This window comes from Neofelis nebulosa, chromosome 6, assembly GCF_028018385.1.
Source record: "Neofelis nebulosa isolate mNeoNeb1 chromosome 6, mNeoNeb1.pri, whole genome shotgun sequence".
Taxonomy (NCBI): domain Eukaryota; kingdom Metazoa; phylum Chordata; class Mammalia; order Carnivora; family Felidae; genus Neofelis; species Neofelis nebulosa.
Window position 1 is genome coordinate 148083795 of NC_080787.1, and position 25958 is coordinate 148109752.

A 25958-nucleotide genomic window follows, 5' to 3' on the forward strand; every position below is an offset into this window, starting at 1 on the left:
ACTACTCCGTCCCTCGCCCACGTCCCTCGACGATGAATTATGGAGACTTAGGCGGGAACCAAGACAGAGTCAGGAAGGGTGGACCCTCAGGAAAAGTGGTAGGAATTTGCACAAAGGGTCGTTTTCTCCTGTAGGCTATAGGTCTACACCAATTCCTTGTGTGAGTTTGGGAATTTCTCTCACCTTGGGTGTCTCCCCAGCCAGTGATGTAACATAATGTCCGGTCAGCAACCACATAATTTGGGGGTGGCAGACAAGCTGGGATCACTTTGGAGGTGATGATGGCAGATCTGAAAGAAAAACATCAAAAGTTACATCGGACTGCCTCGTTAGGATTCTCGCGCCACTCCTCTGTTGGTCACCCACAACAAGATGCCATCGGCCCAAAGCCCCCAGAATCCTCTGAGCTGGTATTTCCCTGCTCCAGTGACACAGTGCGATGCAGAAAACACCTTTTCTCCTTGTGCTGGCCTGGCCCATCCTGGCTCATCCCACGCTGTCTGGAATCCACCAGATACGGTACGTGTGTTCTCTGGGCCTTGTTGCCCGGCCCAAATGCGCCTATTCTCAAAATAGCTGTCCGATCAGCCTTCTCCATTGGCACCAGCTTCCAAATATCACTAACTTTAAGTAACATAAGCAGGTTTATCACTTCGTCAGACTTAACAAAATTCTATTTCAACAGGGAAAATAAAACCAAAGACAGGGAAGGGCGTCTGGGTGGCTCCATCGGTTAAGCATCCGACTTCGACTCGGGTCATGATCTCGCAGTTCACGCGTTCAGGTGAGCTTGAGCCCCGCTTTGGGTAAAAACATGAGCTCCGCTTCGGGTGAGCCCTGCTTCTCTCCCACTCGCTCTCTGCCCCTCACTCACTTTCGCCCTCTCTTTCTCTCTCTCTCCCAAAAAAGCACTCTCTTTCTCTCTGTCTCCCAAAAAAGCAAAAGCAAAAACAAAAACATAGGAGGAAGAGGAATTTGCATTTGTGAATTGTGTATGTGTTTGTGTGTGGGTCTATATTGTAGCTTTTTGAAGAAACTATTTACTTGGGGCGGGGGAGAGCCCAAGCGGGGGCGGGGCAGAGAGAGGGAGACAGGGGATCTGAAGTGGGCTCCACACGGATAGCAGTGAGCGACACGTGGGCTCGAACTCACAAACTGCGAGATCACGACCTGAGCCAAAGTCGGATGCTCAACCCACTGAGCCATCTAGGCGCCCCTATATTGTAGCTTTTGAAGTGCTTTGAAACATGTAATTTTGTTTGGTTTCCCCCAAACAATTATTGTTTTGAGAGGAGAACGGTCAACCTGGAAGAACTGAATACTTCTCTGATTATGGATGTATGTTAGCTGATTGGCCAAGGTTAAGTGAGAGCTTCATGCACTTCGTATTTCAACTCACTCCTTTTCCACACAAGGAAACCGAATCTTGGTGCCTCTTTTTAATGATTAGTCTCAAGTTAGTTAACATACAGTGTAGTCTTGGTTTCAGGAGTAGATTCCTGTGATTTATCACTTACATCCAACACCCAGTGCTCATCCCAACAAGTGCCCTCCTCAATGCCCATCACCCATTTTCCCTTCCTCCCACCCCCCATCAACCCTCAGTTTGTTCTCTGTATTTAAGAGCCTCTTAGAGTTTGCCTCCCTCTCTGTTTTTCTTATTTCCCCTTCCCCGTGATCATCTGTTAAGTTTCTCAAATTCCACCTACGAGTGAAATCCTGTGATATCTGTCTGATGCCTTTTTTCAAGAGCACAGCTAATGTGTGGCAGAATGGGACCGAACCCAGGTTTTCTCTGTTCCCCAAAGCCTTTGCGTCTTTCATGTCCTAGACGGTGTCTCCCCCCACCACACACACACACATACGCACAACTCTGTTATGCTCATGAAACCCGGGCATAAACAAATGTTATCCCTGATCTTGGGGTGAAAACCAAGGGTGAGTTAGTACCTGCTTAGCTTCAGCAAGGCGATATCTGCACGTGTGGGCTCCAAGAACAGCTTGGATACCTCTATGTCCTGAATATCCGTTTCAAGATTTATTTCTCGGTGTGCGCCCAGGATGACCTTATACGCTGCAGGCCTTGAGGATCTAGGAAAGGTGGTGACATTTGGAGCAAAGTCATGTGCCAGCCCCTTCATCAGGTGGCCTTCTGAGTCATAAACATGGCGTCTTCTCCCCACCTCGCTACCCACAGTCAGCGACCTCCAAGTGGCAAGAGAGGAAGCTCACCGTTTACTTGAATCTGGTCACTAAGGAATGTTCTCGAGCTGCTTTTGGCCTGACCACAGAAGAAGAATGGACAGATACCCATGTCGGGAGAACCTGGGAGGACCCGTGTCTGTCACAGTGAGGAGGTCTGTTCTACCATGGACCCAGGCCTACATACCCACCCTCCCTAGAAATATTCCCCTTCTCTCTCATCCAGTGGCCCTGGAAATTCTGATTCAAACTTCACATCCATTCCCTGGTCCCTAGTGTCACTGCCATAAAAAGAAGGAAGGAAGGAAGGAAGGAAGGAAGGAAGGAAGGAAGGAAGGAGAAAAGGAGGGATGGAGAAAAGAGGGAGGAAAGGAGGAAAGAAAGGAGGGAGAGAGGGAGAAAAGAAGGGGCAGAGAGAGAAAGAAAGGAGGGAGGAAATCAGGAAAGGAGAAGGGGAGAGAGGCAGAGAGTTTTTAAGACAAGTCTTCATGTTCCCCAGACATACCTCTCCAAGCAGTGGGCAGCTGTCAACACCCACTCTGGGGCTATTAAAGTCCCTCCACAGAAGTGCTTTCCAAATCTATAAGGAAAATTGCCAGAATTTTAGTTCAAATCAGGTGATATGTTCTACAGAAAGCCCGAAAGAAGTATTCACTCAATTTTAACAAAGTTGATGCTCCCATAGGAAAAGGCTACCAGCCTATCATCGGGATGGCAAGAACTTTGAGTTGTGCTTCAGTAGCATATTTTCCAGAAGGTCTCATCCTCACCACACTTTAGCTGGCAGGGGAAGACCCAGGCACAACCGGTCCACAGGAGAGCAAAGCCATGGGGCTGCAACACCCGTGGCTTAGACTCGTTGGCCCCGGATTCCAACAGGAGTGACCGGCCAAAGGTCCTACCCTTGAGGCCTCTTTTATTTCTTTATGGCAAGACCTATGCAAGGCCTGAACCAAATCTGACCCCGAATAGCTGTGATTTGTTGGGAATCTGCTCATATGTACCCTTTGGGTGTCAGCCACTCCATCGTAATGAAAGGGATACAGATTGTAAGTGCCCGAATAATCAGTCAGGAAATAGACCACAGCACGGTTGGGGAAAGAAAGAACTTGAAATGTGTGAAAGGTGAGGGTTTGCATAGCAAGGAGTTAATAAATGATAAGGTGAAGAGAAGAAAAGCCAACTCAGCAAAAGAATGAAATACACTGAAGTCGAGGTTAGTGGTGGCATCTCCCAAGTATAGGGAAGGAAGGCAATCGAGAACAACAACCGAATGCAGAAGTGTTGCCCTGGTGTTGAAACAAGATGACAGAGCAACACAGAAAACAGATCAGCCTGTTTCACACGTGCGCTTTACAAGAGGCATCCAGGAAAATCGAACTTATTAAAAGCCCATGCCACTGAAACCGTCACCCAAACCTTCTGGGTTCCATAGGACCAGAACTGATCACTCTTGAATTATGGTGCTCCTGAACTATCTGAGAGTGAAGACATGGGGTGTGCTTGTGAATGAATGGCTGAGCACCCTTTGATTAAATTCAAGAATTCACAAAAGTGTAAAAAAAAAAAAAAGGCTATCGGTCAAAGATTATAGATAACTTTGCCCATGCCTCCCTCAACGTAACACATTTCTAAAAATACCCCCTGCCCTTTGTCTTCCAAAGAGACAACAGACATTGATAAAAACCCTCCAGGCATCTCCAATACTTTGCCAGAAATATCGGAATTTGGTATAAATTACTACGTCCGCAGAGTTTGATGATAGATGCCCAGATCAAGGAAAATATTCCAATTCTGGCTATTTTCAAAGTAGAGAACCTAGAAAAATATAATTTTATTTTCGTAGTTTTCCTTCCTCCTAAGAATATAGAGGCAGGTACTGATAAGCTCTGTGGATTCAGTGTGAAATGAGAAAGGTTTTGCAGGGCTTACATAGAAGAATGGAACTAATCGTTTCTGGAAATGCCGTTACCTTGTTCTAAGACTGACTTGCCAGGGCCAAGAATGTGGGTTGGCCACACATCCACCTACAACCCTTCCAGGACATTTCTTCGGCTCCACCTGGGGCTTCCCACAATCAAATGAAGCGGACACTGTGGCACAAAGTGGAGAAGAGAGTCACATTTAAAGAAGCGAAATGAAAGGTAGCCATTGTGTCACACAACTCCAGAGAGATCAATGGGTCATGACCAAAGCACGAAGGTTTTGACATCTCGAAGGCCAAACTGAACAGCAAGGTCATAAGCATCTTTTGGGATATTTTTTTCCCTTTGATTTCAAAAGTGGCAGTAGACAACACAGAACCTTCTCCTTTCAGGAAAATGTAAGTGCTCTTGTATTGTTTTGCGGGGAGGGATTAAGCAGAGCTAGGTGTTACAGTGAGAGTTTGCTGAGGGCGCCATGACACAAATGTTATTCTGACTTGATGTGATTTATCTAGGTTCTCCTCTCCATCATCATCTCCCTCTTCTTCTTCCTCTGTCTCCTTCTCTGTCTCCTCCTTCTTCTTCTTCTTCTTCTTCTTCTTCTTCTTCTTCTGTGCCATCTGAACCACATAGTTTACTGAAAACCATAGTTGTCATGTCCATTGAAAGGCACGATGGGTATTTTTTTGATGTGAAACTCTGTGTACATACACGTACCCATGTGTGTGTCTGTGTGTGTGTATAGTTGTATGTAACAAAGATAACTGTCCTAAACATCTCTCAGCCAACCTCGGGACAGGGCTTCCAGAAGCTTCCAAAGACTAACCCAATGCCCTGGGGATGACTTACAGCCACTTGCCCTATTCTCTATTTCCCTCCTACCTTTCCCCCTAGGCAATAAGGGTAGTGCTCCTTCCTTGGTACCACCCACTAATGCCTAAAACAGCTCTAGCCTCCAAAAGACCAGAGCATCTGGTGGTGGCCTAGGGCTGCACCTGTGAAGTTACTGTACTTCTCCTCCATGGGCATTGAGGAGCATCATCCCAGGCACAGCTGTGAAGCCCATGACAGGAATGTCATGCTGATAAGACAACTTAAAGGCCATCCTGCCAAGCAAGCGGCCTGTCCAGCATGGAGAGCCTGGGCCGTAAGAGGTGGCCAGGTATTCCAGAAGGGGCAGGGCTGATCAGGAGTGACCCGCTGAAGGGAAGGCAGTAACCCCATTCAGAGACTTTCAGATGAAGGGGCCACCAAGAGAGCTTCTGCGGAACAGAGAGAACACCCACTCGAGGAAGATTCAGCTATAAATTCCCCCCAAATCCAGACAGCAGAATAACAGCAGCCGAGTGCAAACTTGCCTATCACCCTGGCCGCTCCTTCCACCCCGCGGCTCTACCCAGGAGGGCCCCAGGTGCAAAGCCTGGCAAAGTGGCTCCCGTGCTCTTCACCTGTGCTCCCGACTGGCCCCCAACCGCCTCTGCACGCTGGTCTTCAGTGATTCCACAGTCAGAGCTTCTCCCTCCCCAGCACTAGTCCCTCCACCAGGCAGACACAATCAGACACAATCAGACACAATCACATGTAACCAAGCCGAGCAAAGGGGAGGTCCAGCCTGGTTTTCTGTAACCGGTACAAATTCTGTGTGCAAAGACAGGTCTGCAGGAAATGACACAGGGTCCAAATCAAAGAGGCTTACGTTGTTCTCCAGACCTTCCCATGGATCTGTTATTCCAAATTTTCTCCTTTCCCTGATCCAAGCTTCTGGCTCCCTGGAAAACCTCAGGGAAATGAGGAAAGAATCCAGACAAGCTTTCTCTAAGTTATGTGGCTAATGTGTGGGTAATGAATAGTAATCTGAGGAGAAAGGAGATTTGGGGCTTGGTAAAAATCTACATTACTTCTCATTGAATTCTTAGGATGACTGTTTATAGGTTTGCAACGTACATGGTATGCTTAGCTGGGTCATGTTGTTTGTATGTTTTTTCTTACTTCTCAGCCACTGAAAGAGAAGAGTCACCTGTCTGGGGACTGGACTTAAATTTGCTTTTCAGGCAGCCCAAGCAGGACATGGAGAATTCAGTGAGACCATCCTGAGGCTGATCGGATCACCTCTAAGTTTGCTCTTTGCGAAGATGGTGTATTTACTTTGTTTAGGTGTCAGGGAAGGGGACTCCCTGACCAATGGGGCCACCAGGAGGACAGATTCAAGAGGCCCAGGATGAAGAGAGGGCAGCCCACCCGACGCACTCAGCTCAGAGCCTTCCTTTTGCAAATCTGTATCGGGGAGATGATGCTGCATTTATCCGAGAAGTCATCTTCCAGAAAGGAAAGCAACTTACCACACTGAGGGACATCACAGTAGTCAAAAAGTTTCCTTGGACTCATCGTGTAGCACCAAGGACCATTGACATCACCATCGGGATTGCGGCAGTACTGAAAACAAAAGGCAGGTGTATGGAGGGCTGGGCACAGCAGGGCAGAGAAGGTATTCAGACAGACATTTCACTGCTGTCGTTAGAAGCTGCGTAGTGGGGCGCCTGGGTGGCTCAGTCGGTTAAGCGTCCAACTTCGCTTCAGGTCATGATCTATCAGCTCAAGAGTTCAAGCCCCGCCTCAGGCTCTCTGCTGTCAGCCCACGGCCCACTCCAGATCCTCAGTCCCCCTCCCTCTGCCCCTCCCCCGCTCAATCTCTCTGACTCTCTCAAAATAAACACGCTTAAAAAAAAGATAAAAGGTAGTGTTCCTAGTTTTTTGCAGTAGGGGGCAAGGTTATTTTTTTAGGATATTATAAAGCTTCTGACTCAGTTTGCCATCGGTCAAGCCCCCTGTGAGTGGATAGAACCCCCGAGGGGCTAAGGGAGAGGTGCTATAGGTTTTTCTCTTTTAAAAAAAATTTTTTTTTTACATTTATTTATTTTTTGAGAGACATAGATAGGGCACAAGTTGGGGAGGGGAGAGTGACAAGGAGACACAGAATCTGAAGCAGGCTCCACGCTCCGAGCTGTCAGCACAGAGCCTGACGCGGGGCTCGGACCCACGAACTGTGAGATCATGACCTGAGCTGAAGTCGGACGCTTAACCGACTGAGCCACCCAGGCGCCCTGAGGTGCTATAGGTTTTCCTTAATGTTTATTTTATTTTTGAGAGTGAGGGAGCACGCATGAGCAGAGGAGGGGCAGAGAGAGGGGGATAGCGGATCCAACTTGGGCTCTGCGCTGACAGCAGCCGGTCCGATGTGGGGCTCAAAGTCATGAATTGTGAGATCATGACCTGAGCCAAAGTCAGACGCTCAACTGGCTGAGCCCCCCAGGTGCCCTGGGTAGAGGTGATAGAAAGGGGCCGCCCTCCAGCAGCCTGTGTCAGCAGACCTCTTAGAGACCAAGCAGCAGCAAAAGTGGACCGTGGGACACGACTGACTCATCCCTAGGTTCACCTCTGCGGTGTCCTCCCCAGTGACGCCCGTCTGCTCTTGTTCCAGAAACTGTTCTCGGCAACCATGCACATTCCAACAGGGTCAAGCCACAGGAAGGCGATGTCTTTCTTTTCCTGTCCTGTATAGACCCCCCCACATAAACCACCCCACAGAGTGGGTGAGACGAGGAAAAATCGTACCGCGTGGAGTCCTAATGGACCATCCACATTTTTTTCTAGAAAAATTTGACTAAAATGTCACAAAAGTCACCCTTGACCACCAGAACGTAGAAGACAAATGCGAGAAAGTACAAACAGCCCACAGTGTTAAAGGTCACAGACGAAGTGAGGGGCCTGAGCCCAGTGGCCACAAGCCCAGAGGTCCGCTTGCCCTTGGAAAGGGTCGTTGCCACGTGCTGATGCCGGTTACACGGAGGCTGAGTTCCCGAGGTCTCTCCTAATCCTCTCTGCCGCCCCCGAGGACCTGTCCAGCTGCCTTGCTGTACCACAGGACCAATCCTCTTTGCAAAGATCGGTCAGCAGAAGGCCAAATAGAGTCCAAATCAAAGTGGCTTACGTTTTTTTCCAGACCTGACTGTGGATTTGTCACAGGAGTGAAAATACCGTGTCTGTGGGGCTCCTGGGCTCCCCACTCCTGGCAGGGGATGCCCGAAACGGTGGTTGCCCTCTTGCCCCGGTATCCTTTGCCATTCCCGAACATGCAATCTGTAGGGAAAAGAAAATGGGGGGGGGGGGGGGGGTGATATGTCCTGCGCGGTTCCGGGATGGCAAGGAAGATATACAGCCTGCGCGGATTCTCTGACGACAGATCCTGCGGTCACATTCTCAGGGCCCTGGAATGCTGACAATCCCAGTGAGCGCTGACTACTTTAAAATGTTACTGGAAACGCTACTGCCTGGGAAATCATCACAAGCCAAGATGTTAGCATGGGAATTTTGGCTAGGACAGTAGGTCAATTTCGTAACAAGGGGAGTTTCAGCACGTGGAGGGTTAACAAGACGCAGGTAGTTCTGTGAGCCGTCAGGCGACCCTTGGGCACCCCATTCTCATCAAGGGTGGATAAAAAGAGTGCGGACTGAAAAGGATTTTATAAACAAGTCTATCTTGGCTGGAGCTGTGCTGTGAGTTCCCACCCTCTGCGGTGAAAGGGTTCCTAAAGAAATGACTTGGCTGTGTCTCCCTCTCTCTGCCCCTCCCCTGTTCGTGCTCTGTCTCTCTCTGTCTCAAAAATAAATAAAAGATAAAAAAAAAATTAAAAAAAAAAAAAAAGAAATGACTTGGGGCCTCTTCCTCAAGCCCATCGTCAACTCAAGCCTCGGGAAAGGGAGCTTCCACAAGACCCCCCCCCCCCCCCCCCCCCGCCGAGAACATGATACATACGCCATAGGGGGACCCAGGGCACCAGTGCTCTGATGGCCATTTGGAAAATACAAAAAACGAAAGCTGGGCCAGCTAGCTTCTCTGCCAAGAAGGGGGGCCATCTGGGAAGCCTGGAACCTCGGTGTTTGCCAGGACCAGGGGAGGGGAGTTACCCCACACACCAAAGGTGAGTCAGGCATGTGGGAGACCCATGGGGGGGTCATCTCAAGTACTATCTAGGAGGGATATGCAGACGGGCACAGAGCCTAGGGTGTCACCGAGAGAGAGGAAAGAGAGATGTGCTCAGCCTGGTCAAGGGAACGGGAGGTGAGCATTTCAGAGGAACCAAGCCCATCTCAGCAAGGAGAGGGGTCTCAACTTCCAACCAAGTTCTTGTTTTAATCATTACCCTCTGGAGGTGTTTGAGTTACCTAAATGTTGCCAGATGGGCCCTGGACCCCTGAGTCTCCATGCTGGGGCCGAGGGGAGACAAGCCCAGAAGTAGGTGCTAAGCGCTCAGAGCTACATACACTCCCAGGGCCAGGGAAGCACAGGGGAGGGTGATTATTTTCCTCGGATGACAATCACAACCCTGTGTTCGGGCCCAGGCACCCCGCAAGCCACATATCCACCTTCCCAGGTTTGTGTCAGGGAGCCTCACCCAACTGCCTTCCGAGCCTCCTAACTCAGTACATTCAAAACCGAATTAATCATTTCTACTTCCCCATGGAGGAGGTGAGCGTTGAGTGTTCCAGCAGATTCCATCCTGGCCAGTGCTGCCATGGTCAACCCCTCAGTCTCCTCGGGCTCACATTTCATCCATCCCTCACCACCAATTGGTTTGCAAGTCCTTAAAACGTGGCCCAGCCACGTCACACAGGCAGTAGCGGCTGTGGCCTCCGGTGGCCGACCATCAGCCGGGGCTCAGTTGCCTGTAGCAATAAAGCCCTTCCAAGAGATGTCCCACCTTGCGTCCTCCCGATGCCCAAGTGTGTGGACGTCAGGGCACGGACTTCTCACCTGACTCGGAAGGGTCCTCTGCACTCGGAACCTGGGAAACAGTCGGGGACTTGGTGGCACTCTCTTCTCTGTCCGGACATTTTTTCAGGTTACAGAATTCCCAGCGGACACTGGGGTCGGTGGTGTAACACCAAGGGCTCTTGTCGGCGTCTGGGTTCCTGCAGTAGTTCATGGTCAGGCCGCTGTGGAGTCCACAATACAGGGCGTGAGAGGTGGAGAATCTTCTGGGGCCCTCCCAGACTTTTGTTATAACAGACTGATTGATAGTAAGTGACTTTGAAATCGTTCCATTACCTGTACCTCAGTGCCAATTGCTATTATAATCGTGACAAGCACAGATGGTTCTCAACTTCTAAACAACGGGGTACATTTAAAGCACAGCTTATAGGGGCGCCCGGGTGGCTCAGTCAGTTAAGCACCCAACTCTGGGTTTTGGCTCAGGTCACCTTTTCTTGCGGTTTCATGAGTTCGAGCCCAGTGTTGGGCAGAGGCTGCTTGGGAGTCTCTCACTCTCTCTCTCTATCCCCCTTCCCCACTCATGCCGTCTCTATCTCTCTCAAAATAAATAAACTTAAAAAGATGTTTTTAAACCATAGCTTATAATTTTTACTTTAATAATATAGTTTATATGCATGTCATATAAAAACAGATAATACCTAAATGTGTAAAAGAAAGTACCTGAATGTCTTCCTTTCCCTGGGAATGTTATATACATTTCCCCAGGGATAACCAATACTGATTTTAAAGCAGATGTTTTAGATTTTTTTTCTTATGCACATACAAATATATCTCTATCTCTATCTTATGAATACACAGAGGTATGTAAGTAGGAACTGAATATTTCCCCTGAGGAGTGACTTGTGACCACACTCCCAGGCCAGCCCCCTCCATCGACCGGTTCACCATGTTGCTAAAATGCTGTGCACTTAGCATGAAAATACTGTAAATAGCCTCTCAGGTAGATCTCGTGGGCTTGGGCTTTGAAAGACTTAAGAAAAGCTCGCCTGGGAAACTAGCTCCCAGGCAGAATGTGTTTCTAAAGGATGCCTTCTGGGGAAATGCAGGGGTGGGGGCAGGCAGACTGGGGACTCCCTCGCTGCAGCCACATAGGATGGAGGGAGGCAGACGATGCTAAAGCGGGGGTGAAAGGAGATGTGAGGGTGCAGCAGCGGGGCTGAGGGCTTACGGGAGAGTCAGAGACTACTGGGAAAGAGGCACAGCAGGTGAGGAACCTGGGAACACTGGGCAGTGTGGTCCCTGCCGCCCCCCTTCCCCCCCCCCCCCCCCCACCAAACTGCCCCAGCCTCTGGGATTTCTCAGCTTTGCAATCCTCTTTCGAGTTCAGACCCACAACCTGCTGAGAAAATCTGAAACATACTATGAATTATGGGAATCCAGCACTATGTCTGTGGACACTACAGGCAAGTGACTGTCACGGAGCCTGGCCAACAATCCGAGGAAGCCCTTCAGAGAGGCCCTCAAGCAACTGGATGTGTCGAAAGTTCTACCTTTTGAAATGGGGCCCTGATCTCTTTCTTCTTTAGAATCGAGGTATACTTAATACAGAGCGAAATGCATAGACCTTCAAGGGAGTTTGATGAGTTTTGTTGACCACATATACGTGTATAACCCACGGGATTATACGGGATTCCCATCCCCCCCGAAAGCGGGGTCAGCGTTCAATGTATCTCTGCTGCCCCTTTGGGGGAGGAAATACTATTCATTTCTCTCACCATAAACCAGATTTGCCTCTTCCAGAACCTCATAAAAACGGACTCATGGTACGTACGTTTCTGTGTCTGGCTTCTTTCCTCAGGATGATTTTTTTGAGCTATTTAAGAGTATCGGTGGCTTGTTCCCTTTTATTGCTGAATGATATCCATTGTATGAATATACCACCAATTACTGATTCCTTTTCTTATTGCTGGGCACTGAAGCAGCTTCCAGTTCAGGGCTATTATGAATAAAGTTGCTCTGATACGAATATTCTGGTAGATATTTTTGTGGACTCGTGTTTTTATTTCCTCTAGGTAAAAATTCAGGGATAGAACTGCAAGTCTGTAGGGTAGATGCATGTGGATATCAGACTGATTTCACATGAAATGATTGTACATTTCCTACTCTACCCAGAACACGGGGCGGCGGGTAGAGTTGTTCTGCAACCTTGGCCCCACTGATTGTTGTCGGTCTTTCCTCTTTTCAATAACAGCCACTGCCATTGGTTATTGTGGTTACAATTCTTATTTCCTCGATGGCTAAGATGTTGAGCTTTTTTTTAGGTACTTAATGGCCGTTTGTGTATCTTCCCTGTGGAACGCCTAATGAACTCATCTGTCCATTTTTATTAGGTTGTTTGTTTCTGTATTAGCAAGTAGGAAGAATATGTATATATTCTGGATATAAACCATGCAGCAGATATATGAATTGAAAGTATTTTTCTCTCAGTCTGTGACTTACCTTTTTTTTTTTTTTTTTTAACAATGACTTTCGGTGAGCAGGAGTTTTCACTTTGTTAAAGTCCAAAGTATACATTCTTTTTTCTTTTATTCTGCCTTTTAGGTCCTGTCTAAAAAAATTTTTCCCTTCCCTAAGGATATTAAAATATTCTGGAAGCTTTATATTTCAGCTTAGGTTTTAGCCTGCACCTTCAGGTCTAAGAGTTTTCTCTAATTTGAGGTAAGAAGAGTCAAGGTTTGGGTTGTTTGGTTTTGTTTTTCCACGTGGATATCCAGTTGTTCGAGAATGATTTTGGAAAAGACTTCCCTTCTGTACTGCTTTGCTTTGCCGTCATATCGAAAATCAATGGACCATGTGTATGTGGGTCTGGTTCTGGACCGTCCTTTTTTCTATTTGTATACCTTTCTGCCATTACCACTGTGTCTTGATTACTGCATTTTATAGTAAATCTTTAAATCAGGGTGGGTATGTCTTCCAACTTTGTTCTTCTTCTATAGATTGTTTTGCTGATTCTAGGTCCCTTGCCTACAGATTTTGTCTCTTTTTCAAAAAAAAAAAAAGCTGCAGGAATTTTGCTTGAATGTAGGTTGAATCCAAAGATCAGTTTGGTGAGAATTGATACTGACTCTTGTAATCCATAACATAGTATATCTATATTTAGATCTTTTAAATTTTTCTCAACATTTTGTAGTAAGCAGTATGTAGTTCTTGTACACACTTTGTTAAATTTATCATTAAATATTTTGTTTTTGATGCCATCGTCAGTGACATTGTTTTAAAATCTTTCTTTTCCAATTGGCTATTTCTGGTGTATAGAAATACAATGGATTCTTTGAATATTGATATTGTATATACTTTTGTATATTTCGACTTTGAAAAGCTCACTTATTTTTGTCCTTAGGACTCTGTATTATTAATCAAGTTTTCTGTGAATAAAGATAGGTTTACTGATTCCTTTCTAAACTTTAGCCTCTTTATTTCCTCTTCTTGTCCCCAGTCTTATAGAGAGAGCATTAATCTTTACCCATTAATATATTAGCTGGAGGTTTTTTGTAGATGGCCTTGATCAAATTGAGGACATTTCCTTCTATTCTCAGTTTGCTAAAACTTTTTTTATCATATGAATGTTAAATTTTGTCTAATTTTGTTCTACATCTATTGATAACATCATATGATATATCACTTTTATTCTGTTGACACGTTGGATTCGTTTGGTTGTTTGCAAATGTTAAACCAATCCTGCACTCAAATTACTAATTTTTTGTTAAGTCTTTTGTCTATGTTCACAACAGATCATGTTCTGTAGTTTCTAGCAATATTCTTGTCTACTTTTTGTATCTCAGTTTTTTGGGCCTCACAAATTGAATTGATAAGTATTCCCTCCTCCACTGTTTTCTGTAAGAGATGATAAAGGATCCGTATTTTCTCCTTAAATACTTGATAAAATTTTGAAATTCTACTTATGATTCATTGAGCTTCTTAAACCTATGAGTTTATAATTTTCTTCATATTTGGAAAAATTTCAGCCATCATAACTTCAAGTATTTTTCGGTTTCAATATCTCTTTCCTCTCTTTCTGGGACTTGATTTACACATATATTGGAACTTTTGATATTTTTCTAGAGATCCTTATTTCCTTTATTTTCTTTCAGTCTTTTTTTTTTTTTTTTTTTTTTGACTTTGTGCTTCAGGGTGTATAGCTTCTACTGCATTGTTTTCAAGCTAACACTTTCTTCTGTAATGTCTAACCTGATGGTAAGGTCATCCACTGTACTTTTCATTTGATGTATACATATTTTTTAATCCTGCCTTTTCCATTTGGTTCTTTTATAGTTTTGCTTTATCTTTAGAATATCTACTTTTCTCTTTTATAGTCATACTTTCCTTTAAATTCTTAAACACAATTATAATATCTTTTTAAAATTTCTGTCTGCTGATTCCATCAGTTCTATCTATTTCTGGGTCTGCTTGTATTGACTGATTTTTCTCTTGGCTCTGGATTACATTTAATGATCTTTGCCTGTCTGGTAATTTTTAAATTTATGCCAGACATTATTGGATGCCACATTACTGAGTGACTGGATTTGGTTGTTTTCTTCTGAAGAGAGTTGAGTTTACTTGTGGCAAGTAGTTAATTACATAGAGATTATTTTGATCCTTTTAAGATTGCTTTTAGGCTTTGCTGGGTGTTTCTAGAATAGCCTTTATTTTAGGAATACACTAAGTCTACTCCTAAAGTGTGACTTTTCTATAGTCTTGACTAAATGTTCACGGTGTCCCATGAGGTCTCCCCTCTCTGGCTAGTCAGGATCTCAAATCTCTGAACACAGAATCTCCCAATGCTGTGTGATTTATCTCACCACTCCCTGGTAGTTGTTCTTTCTTCAGTAGTTGTTCTTTGTCCTGCAAACTTTGTGGAATCTTTCCCTGTGCAGGGGCAGCTTTTTATTCAGCCAAAGATTTAAGGAGATCTATGCATATTCTTTCAGCTCCTTCTCTTCGTGGATCCTTCCTCATCATTCCCCAGCCTACGAAATCCCTGCAGCTTCAGTAATCCTATAACTAACTTACTACCTACTAATTTATTTCCCTTTCTAAAAGTTCTCAGTCCTGTGACACCTTTTGTCCATCATGTGAAAATAGTTTTTCCTTACATTTTCTAAACATTTACAGCATAAATGCTTGTTTTTGTCCTTCTACCTGTTTTGCTTATTGGTATCTGTATACTTCCTGACTTTCATCTGCCCTTCTGCTTTCGCTCTTCATGTCCTGGCAACTCCTATCCCTGCAGACCACTTGTGCTCAGGAGCCAAGTGTCAGTACAACTTAAGTGATATATATTACATGTTATATATACTTGAATATATATATATGTTTGTGATCCAGTGATAAACACAAAGTCCACTTCAGAGGTTGCAGTTTGGAATGATAAAACTCCACAGTTGAAAGATTTCATTGATCTTTAGCAGGGGTTATAGAATGGTTCTGTTTCTAAGTTTTTGGTCATGTGCTCTCTTGAGCTTTCTGCTGGTGTGACTGTAACACCTCTATATATCTTCCTTTTCTTTCACAAAACTACTCAGGAAAGATAGCCAGTTTCTAACGTCTCTACTTCCAGAGCTTTTGCTCAAAGGTGAGGTGCCTAAGACATTTTGCCTCACGTTCTGGAGCCAGGGTGTGAAAGAGAAATTTGGTTCTAAGAAGTTAGCTTAAAGCACGGACCTCCTAACAGAAATTTAGTTTGGCTATCGTTCCCCTCGTGGTTAAAATTCAAGACATACGCGTCTGGGTAGCGTTCTGGGGTCTTCACATGTCGGTGTGGTACCATAGATGACCAAGGTTGACACTTCTTTCCTGTGATGGTAGTAGATGATGTGCCTCGATAACTCTGTCCATTGCCTTGGTAGCACTCCTGGACCACAGGAGTTTGTTCAGGTGGTAGTGAAACTGAAATAGAAGAAACCAACTAAGTAATGACTAGAACAGAGATATGTGAAGCAATTTATGACGCAAACAGAACAGTAGTCTCTTGGAATTAGCTTTGCTTTCTTTTCCATACTGGCAGTCAGATGGACTTGTAAAGAAAACAATAGGTCCATCACACTGTAGAATTTTAATCACGTACTTTCTTTTGTAAAGACTTAATTTAAAATTCAGGAAAAAACAAATGGGTCAGAGTACTTTAATTGGAAACTGCACTCATGTGCAAGTTCTTTTTCTTGGATGTCCACTGGGTGCTCATGAGAATAGATGGGTAGGAGCCCAGAGGCACATTCAATAGTGTAAGCTGCACATGATGATTGGCTTCCAGTGGGGGCAGAAATGAAATCCTTGTGTGTGTGTGTGTGTGTGTGTGTGTGTGTGTGTGTGTGTGTTTCCCCAGGCCTTTTGCTTATACAAAGCCAAAGCCTTAATCTGATGGGAGATGGGGCAGGAAATAGTTCTGCACCCAAGAGTGCAGGCAAAATGTCCATTGTTTCTCAGGGAGGGATAGAGGCAAAGATCTATTCCCCTGGAAAAGGGACAGGGAATTCTCCGGTGCTCAGAATCCTTCATTGACTCAGAGCAGAAGTCTGGTACTCTTCCACTTAAGATCCACCACAGATACAAGTTGGAATTTAGTTCCATGGAAAGAAGGAGCAAGAACATTAAGAAAACACTACGTTTAAAGCCCAAGTGCACAGAGTCCATCTAAGAGTGAGGGTAGATCAGGAAGGTAGAGAATGCTTACCTCCACCAAAAGCTTAGCATTGAGTAACAAGAAATAGCAGTCTGTCACTAAAAGCAGGTTTAGAGCAAGAGCCCTCTGTGATGCAAGCATGTAGTGACTGCTAAAAACTAAGACCGGATTAGGAATCCTAAGAAAACTCTTGAGCACCCCCAAACTTTACTGTAAGGAATGTGAAGGAATGTGAAGGGGATATGAGGAATGTGAAACCTGCTTAAAGCAAAAGCAGCAACGACAACTCAAATTCTGTTCATCTTCTGATTAGATTGACTCAGTTACCCACACAAGATGCTTACAGAAGGAGGGTGTCCATTTCAAAGTGTAAGTACTATTTACTGCCATCGCTACTATTCTTCTACACATAGTGTCCCACATTTGATAAAAAATAACAAGGCACACTAAAAAAGCCAGTAATAAAGAAATTAATAGAGCCAGACTCAGAGATGACCAGAGCAGACTATCAGAGATTGTGAGGTAGCTATGATGAATATGCTAAAGTATCTCATAGGAAAGGTGAACGAGATATATGAATAGGTGAAGAATTTCAGCAGAGATAGAAAGGATAAAATGCAAATGATAGAAATTTAAAAAACATGATTATTAGAGACGAAGAATTCCTTTGATGGGCTGATCTGCAGACTAGACACAACTGAAAAGAGAATCAGAGAACTTGAAAATAGGTTAATAGAAATGATCTAAACTGGGGCTCCTGGTGGTTCAGATGGTTAAGTGTCTCACTTGGGCTCAGATCATCATCTCACAGTTCACGAGTTTGAGCCTCACATCAGGCTCACTGCTGTGAGCACAGAGCCCACTTCAGATCCTCTGTCCTCCTTCTCTCTCTCTGCCCCTCCCCCAGTCATTCTCCCTCAAATACATAAATTAAAACTTAAAAAAAAGAAATCGTCTAAACTGACACACAAAGAGAGGAAAAAAGTGGAAGGGAAAAGAAGAATATATAAGAGGTATGAGGTAATATGAAAGGGTAATTAGAGTCTAAAAAAGGAAAACAGAAAGAGAGAGAGCAGGAAAAAAATATTTTCATAATAATGTCTGAGAATTTTATAAGAGTGACGAAAATCATCAATCCACACATACAGGAAGCTCAGAGAACCTCAAGCAGGATAGATACAAGATGTAAATAAATGGACAACACATGTGGACATACCACAATGAAACTGCTGAAAACCAAAGATGAGACAAAATCTTGAAGGCAGCCAGAGAAAAAGGAAGTATGAAATACTTAGGAACAAAGATAAGATTTCTGGTCAGAAGCTATTCTAAACAGAATATCATGAAAGTAGTGAAAGAAAAAAAAATTAGCCTAGAATTCTACACCCAACAAAATTATTTTTTCAACTGAAGGCAAAATGGAGACTTTTTAAGACATACAAAAGCTGAAAGACTTCATTAGCAGCAGATCTGTACTACAAAAAATGTTAAAGGTTAAGTTTTTTTTTACAGAAGAAATATGATACCAGATAGAAATTTGAATCTTCAAAAAGAAATGAAGAACATAAGCACTTTAATTTATAATCACTTTGAAAGGTGACTATTCGGGCAAAAATAGTATCAATATATTGTGAGATTTATAACATAGTAGAAGTAAGCCCTTTGGGAACAGTAGCACGACACTGCAGGGAGGAAGTGGAAATACAGTGTTCTAAGATTCTTGCATTTCAAATATAGGAGACTAATATCATTTGAAGGTGGAATGTGATCAGTTAGAGATGGACATTGTAGAAATTGGAAAAAAATAGTAAAAACATTAAAATTGGTTTAACTAATAAGCACATAGCGGTGATAAAAGAGAATCAAAAATATTGAGTGAACACAGAGGCAGAGGAAGATTGAAAAAAATAACAAAAATCAAACAGGACAAGTAGAAACAACTTTTAAATCCAACCATATTAACAATTATATTAGGGGCACCTGGGTGGCTCGGTTGGTGAAGCGTCCGACTTCGGCTCAGGTCATGATCTCACGGTTCATAAGTCCGAGCCCTGTGTCAGGCTCTGGGCTGACAGCTCGGAGCCTGGAGCCTGCCTCAGATTCTGTGTCTCCCTCTCTCTCTGCCCTTCCCCTGATCTCTCTCTCTCTCTCTCTCTCTCTCTCTCTCAAAAGCAAATAAAACATTTAAAAAATTAAAAATAAATAAGAATAAAAATAAAGCAATTACATTAAATGCAAATGCTAAACATCTCAGTTAAAAGGCTGAGAGAAAAGAGGTATCATACAAACAATAGTGAAAATGGAGCTGTAAGGGCTGTATTCCTACAAGTGAAAGCAGACTGAAGCGGGCAGTCTTTCCAAAGATAAGGGGAGGCATTACATAATGATGAATGGGTCATTTCTTCAAGAAGACATAACAATCCTAAATGTATATATGCCTAACAAAGAGTTCCAGAATGGATAAAGCAAACGCAAGACCAAGAAGATATGGACGAATCCATAGCTCAAGTTGGAGACATCACCATTCATCTCTCAGAAATCTATAGAACAGAGATAAAAACAAATATCAGGAAGGATTCAGAAGAGCGAAACAACACTAACCCACCCGTCCTAACTGGCCTTCGTAGAACACTACCCGACAACAGCAGAGCTAACTGCTTTTCAAGAGCACGGGGCACATTCACCAAGACAAGCATATTCTCGACCTTAAAACAAGCCTCAACAAATTCAAAATCATTGAAATCATACAGCATGCTCTCTGAACAGAGCAGAAGGAAACTATAAACAAAGCTACTGTGTCCTGTGGCACCACTGAAGTGGAAAAACCCAGAATGCCTCGGGGCCCTCGGTAAGCTCTCATTCCCCTTCCTTACCTGCGGTGTCCAAATGTTCTGAGGACAGTGGCGAGGACTCACAGGACGGGATCTGACAGTATTCCCACCTCACTTCGCTGTTGGTCGTATAGCACCACGGAGTTGTTTCTCCATCAGGGTTGCGACAGTAGTTTTCATCCAAATTTCTGAAAAAGAAGTGATTGGGAATCCAGGTTTTCAAAAAGGCTCAATAAATAATGGTGCATGCATGCTTGTTGATGGTGATATCGGGGATGCACCCAGCTAATTCTCCAGAATGACACAAATCAAGTAACAGGCGGAAACTTAAGCACAGAGGGATTCCGCAGGATCCACAGAATTATGGCACCGATGCTTCTCACTGGCAAATGATGGGACTATATGCCTCAACTGTGGATAGTGAAGCAAAATAGGTCTTTTGCTGTGGGCTGGGTGCTATGCTCAATGTGGAAAACACAGTGGGTATTTTCCAGACCGTTTCTGCCTCAAGAAGGATACATCATAGCTGTAAAATTTAAGTGTTCTCAAACCTTACTGTGCATTTAGTGGAGAGCTTTCCAAAATACATTGTCGGGACCCACTTCTGAGTTTCTGATCTAGTGGATCTGGACAGGGCTCAAGAATCTGCATTTGGAACAAATTCTGATGATGCCAGTGCTGCTGGTCTGGGGAACCACACTTAAAGAACGAGCGTTAGAAGAAAGGCAATGTGAAATTTCACTTCCTTGTGTATGACTTGGCCAGTTCTCATTCGAGAATGCTTTAATGTTGGTTCCTCTAGTAACAAAGCCAAGGCCAAGTCAGTGGGATTTCACATTCCATTCAGCAGACAGGGATTGAGACCAGAGGCGGACTTACTTGCAAGGGAAGTTTTCAGGGGTCCTGTTGTGCTTGTGAGGGGTCTGTTCGCTCCAGCGCTGACAAGTATGTCCAGATACGGTGAGGGACACCTTCCCTCGGTAGTTTTCACCTTTGCCTTTCAGACACTCATACGTTGGACCAGAAGTTGGGGGTGGTGTTGCTTGAATGGAGGTAATAAATTACTATGAGTATTTTAAAAATAAAGACTGCACAGATGGATATTGTAGGAGGGATGGAGACAGGGAGAATCAGCCTGTCTTTGGCTCATCCTCTCCTGGAATCTGGCATTTGAAAATTGTCCATCATTTTCAAAAGAAGTTGACTTGGTAGAGTTTATTAGATCATCTAATGAGGAACTCTTCCCAAGACAAGACCCTTGAAGTGGATGCTTCTTTCTATATTTTCTCTGCTCAGTTCATCATTCATGGTAAGAGTCACATATGCCAATGATACAACTTCCTTTGCAATGAACAAATTATTCACTGAGTAAACATAACTGGAGAACACCCAGCATTCCATAAAGCCGAACAACAAGGAGCCCACTGAAAGAAGGCAAAAATTACCTCCAAGGAAAAGCGTATGCATACAGAAGTCAAGAAATTCTTGAGAGGAAAAAAAAAGATGACAAAATAATTGATATTCATAAAGGGGAGCACCTGATAACCTTCAGAGTCCCAAAGCACGATTGTGACATCAAAGAACAGGAAGCCACCATCAAGGTCTCCTGCATCTTTTTTAGCCTTTGATGACTGTCCTTGTCTAAATGTTTAGTCCTCTGTTACAGGTTCTCACAGAAGGAAAACATAAAATTGTTTCTTCCAAGTCATTCCTGCCAAGTCTTCCCCTGAACACTATCTTTCTGCTGCTCTCTCACAAGTCTGGCTTACTGAAAAACTGCACATCCAGAGAGATCGCTTTGTTTACAAAGCAACAGTCACGAGGAACCCGGATTGATTTGAAATCCATGTATCAGAAAGCATGGGTCTGTTGCCCTTGTGTACTAGAGAAAAGTAGGATAGCAGAGATACTTCCCCCAAACCTACATTGAACTGTACTTGGAAGAGGCAAGAAAAACAACAACGAAAACATAATCAGTAGAAGCTCTGATCAATTACCTACAGTCATCAATAAATTGTTTTAAAAGAGCAGTTATATCCCACGGGACCTATAAGGCACGTTTTAGGCACAGCGCTCGAGCCTGATGCAAGGTTTCTGTTTGTTTTTGTTTGTTTGTTTGTTTGTTTGTTGTTGTTTGCTTGTTTTGTTTTGTTTGTTTGTTTCTATATCCAGGGCATAACAGGTGACGATCCCTGAGGACTGGGCAGGAGCCATACTTACTACAGCGCGGGATGTCACAGAATTCCCAGCGTTTGTTGGGATCTGTGGTGAAGCACCACGGGCGGGGCTCCCCATCAGGGTTACGGCAGTAATTCATCTTCAGGTTCTTGTTTGGAAATCTGAAGGGGTAAGAAGGATTTTAATAGCACCGAGCATTTACATTTATGGGTGAGAATCACTTCAAATGAGCAAATATTGAGCATCTGCTGTGTGCTAGGCACAGTCAGGCACCCAAGGAAATGACTGGATGAGAGCTGTCCTCAAAGAGGTAACTATCTCATTAGAAAGATTAGCTCACTATTCCAAGGGCTGTTTTTCTAACAGTGTATATATGCAAAAATCACAGGCCTTCATCATTTGGGCCATCTGGAAAATTAATGTAGGCAAACTCCAGCTATTCAGCTGCAAATGATAGCCATTTTAAAATACAAAGAACTCACTGACCAGGGATGGTCATCTAAGACACTGTATAGTCAAGAAGTTGGCATCTTCATAACTTAAAGGAATGGTCCTTCTGGTCTACCAGGTTCTGGTCCTGTTAGCTTTTAAGCTTATAGAGAAACTGGAAGGGAGAAGGTATACTCCGGAAGCACTTGGCCAAATAGTGCCCCAGGGACCTCAGCAGGGACCTAGTGATGGAGACTATGAGATGTACGGCAAGCCTGTGGCCATTTGGGCTTATTTCACGTCCCTGTCTGAAGCTGTGAATATTCAGTCAGGAGGTAGAGAACAACCAGCAGTGGCTTAAACAAGCCTCTTCTAGTCTCTGGAAAGTGAATTTATCCAGTCTGGGCCTTGAGGCCTTTCCCGTATTTCTCCTTTGAAGGCAAATGACAACGGCTGTGTTTCAAGCGAGCCCTGTGGAATGGGATGTATAGAAATTCAGGGGAGTTGTGAGCCACAGTGAAATCTGTGGCTTAGTCCCATTTCCTATGAGTTTTATAAGGCCCATTACGAGGCATTTTCCAGTACAATTAGTGTGAGAAGGAAGACCCAGAAAACCTTACTCTAGGAATCGTCATTACTTTCCAGATCATGGATTCTTATTCCTATTATAAATTCATGATCCCCTTTGAAACTCTGGTGGAAGTTGAAAATCCTCACCCCGGAAAAATGCACTGATATAAATACACATAAAACGATGGGGGATTCACAATCCCTAAGACCCGTCCGTAGATCATACATTAGGAAGCCTTGAATCTCATCAGTATAAAGGAAAAGGAAAGGAATAAAGAGAGGAGGGAAATACTTGGAAATTACACAAGTGAGATGTATCTGTATTTCTCACAATTCAATGTGCGTATGAATCAGCCAGGAATCTGGTTCTAATGCAAATTCAGATTCAGAGGGTCAGAGATTCTCCATTTCCAACCAACTCTCAGATGATATCACTCCTCTCTGCCCCACATTTTGAGTAGCAAGAAATTATACCTCAGTTGCAATGGTGCGGGAGGATACACACTTTCAAATTCAAAACATCAGATGTGTTCTCTTCCTGAGGCATGCAAAAACATCTAAATAACATTAAACGCTCCCTAGAGGTGTAGAGTTGTAAACGTCTAATTGCTTTTCCAGTAAGACTTACTTGGAAGGAATATATCCGTGAGCATGTGGGGTTTGAGAGTTCCAGGACTGGCATTCGATTCCAGAGATGGTCTTGGAAATTTTGCCCTCATAGTTTTCTCCACTGCAGTGCATACATTCATCTGGGCAGAATGGAGAAGGAGGAAAGGAATGAAGGAAGAAACGGAAATGGAGGAATCAAAAAAGAGTAAAAAGTAGCAATGCCTCAAATACCACTTGCTACTTTTTCATTTGCATTTTCCAACAATCACTTGACAATGAAATCGCTGCAAGCACTCTTCTAATACACTCTAAAACGTCATTCTCTCCTTCAAAGAGTAAAATTCATGTATTTCGGTCAATACCCCCTCAACTATTATACTCATGACCACGTCCAGAAATTCCGTAACGCCCTGTTCCTCAAACTGGGATCCACTGGCCCTTGGTGGGTGGGAAGGGTATGGGGAGAAGGTGCACGAATCCTCAGAAATCTGTAAGTTCTCTACGAAGATTTTTAAATACTTGATGTCTTCATTTCAATAACAGCCTTTAGAAATTTCTAGGAAGTTATTCTGATCATGTGGATGACTGCCAGCGAGTTGGATTTTAGTGCTTGAGTTTTTGTTGGTGCTCAAGGCCTGCCCGGAGACCAATATTCACCTAAAGTGACAGGGCTTCTCTTTTTATATTATAGCAGTAGCCCCTCCTTATCCGTGGCTTTGTCTTCTGTGCTTCAGTTACCCGCGGTGAACCGCAGCCCGGAAGCAGATGATCTGACCTATCGTCAGAGGGTCGACAGTAGCCCAAGGTTACATCACAATGCCTACGACATTTCCCCTTGCTTCGTCTCATCTTGTAGGCATGTTATCATCTCACGCCACCACCAGAAGGGAGGATATGGTACAATAAGATATGGAGGTGGGGAGGCCGCATTCACGTAACTTTGGTTACAGTTATTGTGTATAGTGTATTGTCATAATCACTCCCCTTTGTCATAATCACTCCCCTGTATTATCACTTATTGTTGTTCATCTCTTACTATGCCTTATTTATAATTAAACTTTATTGTATGTAGGTACAGGGAAAAAGACAGTATATACAGGGTTCTGTACTGTCTACAGTTTCAGGCATCCACAGTGGGGCTTGGAACGTATCCCCTGCGGATAAGACGGGGTTGGGGGTGGGGGGGGCACTCTTGTACTGAGAAGCAAGACTGGTTGTTTTTTGCACTCCTACATTATTTAAAAACTGAAACTTTGGTCTGGAGTTCTTTTTTTTTTTTTCCCTCCCATTTACATTTTCTTTCTTTCTTTCTTTTTGGAATTATTGGAATAACATGGTGCAGTGGAAGAATCCATGATTTTAATTTTTATGGAATGATAACGAAACCAGAGGCGGACTTGATACAAAACTGATGCTTTCATGTCATTTAAGGGCCAAATGACCTCACGACACCATATACCAGTAAGGCATCTCTGTGGTTGGAACGAAGACGGGAGAAGTGACTGTCGCACCGTGCATATACAATCCACACTGCCACACAAATTCCGCCCTCATCCATTCCCCTTTTGCACCGATAAATGTGGCAGAAAATAGAAAACAAAGAAAAGTTTTTCAATAGGAGGTTCTTAAAGTTTTTAGCATTTACTCTCAAGGTACGCTATTCAACTGGTTGGTCCTTAAAGATAGCGGATTGCTGGTTTAAAAACCCGGGTTGGTGCTTGGCTTTGACAAAACAGCAAAGTCTACCGCATTAAATGAATACATGTATTTGGATTTTACTGATGCTGTGGTTCTAACGATTTAATCGCAAATCTGTTTTTGGCTTTATGCTGTGTAAGAGCTTTAAGCATAAGAAATGGTATCTAGGAGGGGCGCCTGGGTGGCTCCGTCGGTTAAGCGTCCGACTTCAGCTCAGGTCATGATCTCACGGTCCGTGAGTTCGAGCCCCGTGTCGGGCTCTGGGCTGACGGCTCGGAGCCCGGAGCCTGCTTCGGATCCTGTGTCTCCCTCTCTCTCTGCCCCTCCCCTGCTCATGCTCTGCCTCTCTCTGTCTCAAAAATAAGTAAAAACATTTTTAAAGATTAAAAAAAAAAGAAATGGTATCTAGGGGCATCTGGGTGGTTCAGGCGGTTAAGCATCCGACTCTTGGTTTCAGCTCAGGTCACGATCTGATGATTCATGAGATCAAGCCCCACGTCAGGCTCTGCACCGACAGTGCGGAGCCTGCTTGGGATTCTCTCTCTCCCCCTCCCCCTCTGCTTGCTCACGCTCTCTATATCTCAAACTAAATAAATAAACTTCAAAAAAGAAATTGTATCTGGAATTTACATCTACTTTGATACTTGTGCATATTGAAACAACATTTAAATAAAAATAATTGAGGCCAATAAAGAGGGATGAGTGTGAGCAAATTTTTGGTCTTTTCCCAGAGGCATACACATTACTCAATTTTGTCAACCATGCCGCTAATTGATTGTTAATAATATCCCTGTAGGGAATCGCTCTACAGCACGTTACAGATAGATGGCAGATGTGAGAACATTTTCTAGAGCCGCTCCTGACCTTCACACTCTGGAATGTCGCAGTAGTCGAACCTCTTGCTTGGGTCTGTGGTGTAGCACCAGGGTCCGTCCTCGTCATTGTCGGGGTTCCTGCAGTAATTCTCCTCCAGCCCCTCCAAAGGGTACTTGTCAGGTGAATAGCTGTAGAGCATGGGAAAGAATCCCCGTGACTATACAGCTGACCCTTGAACAACACAGTTCAAG

The 25958-nt window shown here is 44.1% G+C and overlaps 1 protein-coding gene across 1 annotated transcript in view; it reads right to left on the reverse strand.

The window, feature by feature from the left end:
- Window positions 1-25958, reverse strand: part of PLG (plasminogen) — a 43748-nt gene that overhangs the window by 5289 nt on the left and 12501 nt on the right. The window contains exons 5-17 of the mRNA XM_058735832.1: window positions 25756-25895; window positions 23213-23333; window positions 21628-21746; window positions 20287-20449; window positions 19450-19595; window positions 15678-15843; window positions 9940-10121; window positions 8116-8264; window positions 6467-6560; window positions 4175-4295; window positions 2708-2782; window positions 1951-2091; window positions 184-290 (exon numbers count right to left, since the gene is read on the reverse strand). Coding sequence (XP_058591815.1) covers window positions 184-290; window positions 1951-2091; window positions 2708-2782; window positions 4175-4295; window positions 6467-6560; window positions 8116-8264; window positions 9940-10121; window positions 15678-15843; window positions 19450-19595; window positions 20287-20449; window positions 21628-21746; window positions 23213-23333; window positions 25756-25895 — 1724 coding nt within the window. The remainder of the gene's footprint in view (window positions 1-183; window positions 291-1950; window positions 2092-2707; window positions 2783-4174; window positions 4296-6466; window positions 6561-8115; window positions 8265-9939; window positions 10122-15677; window positions 15844-19449; window positions 19596-20286; window positions 20450-21627; window positions 21747-23212; window positions 23334-25755; window positions 25896-25958) is intronic.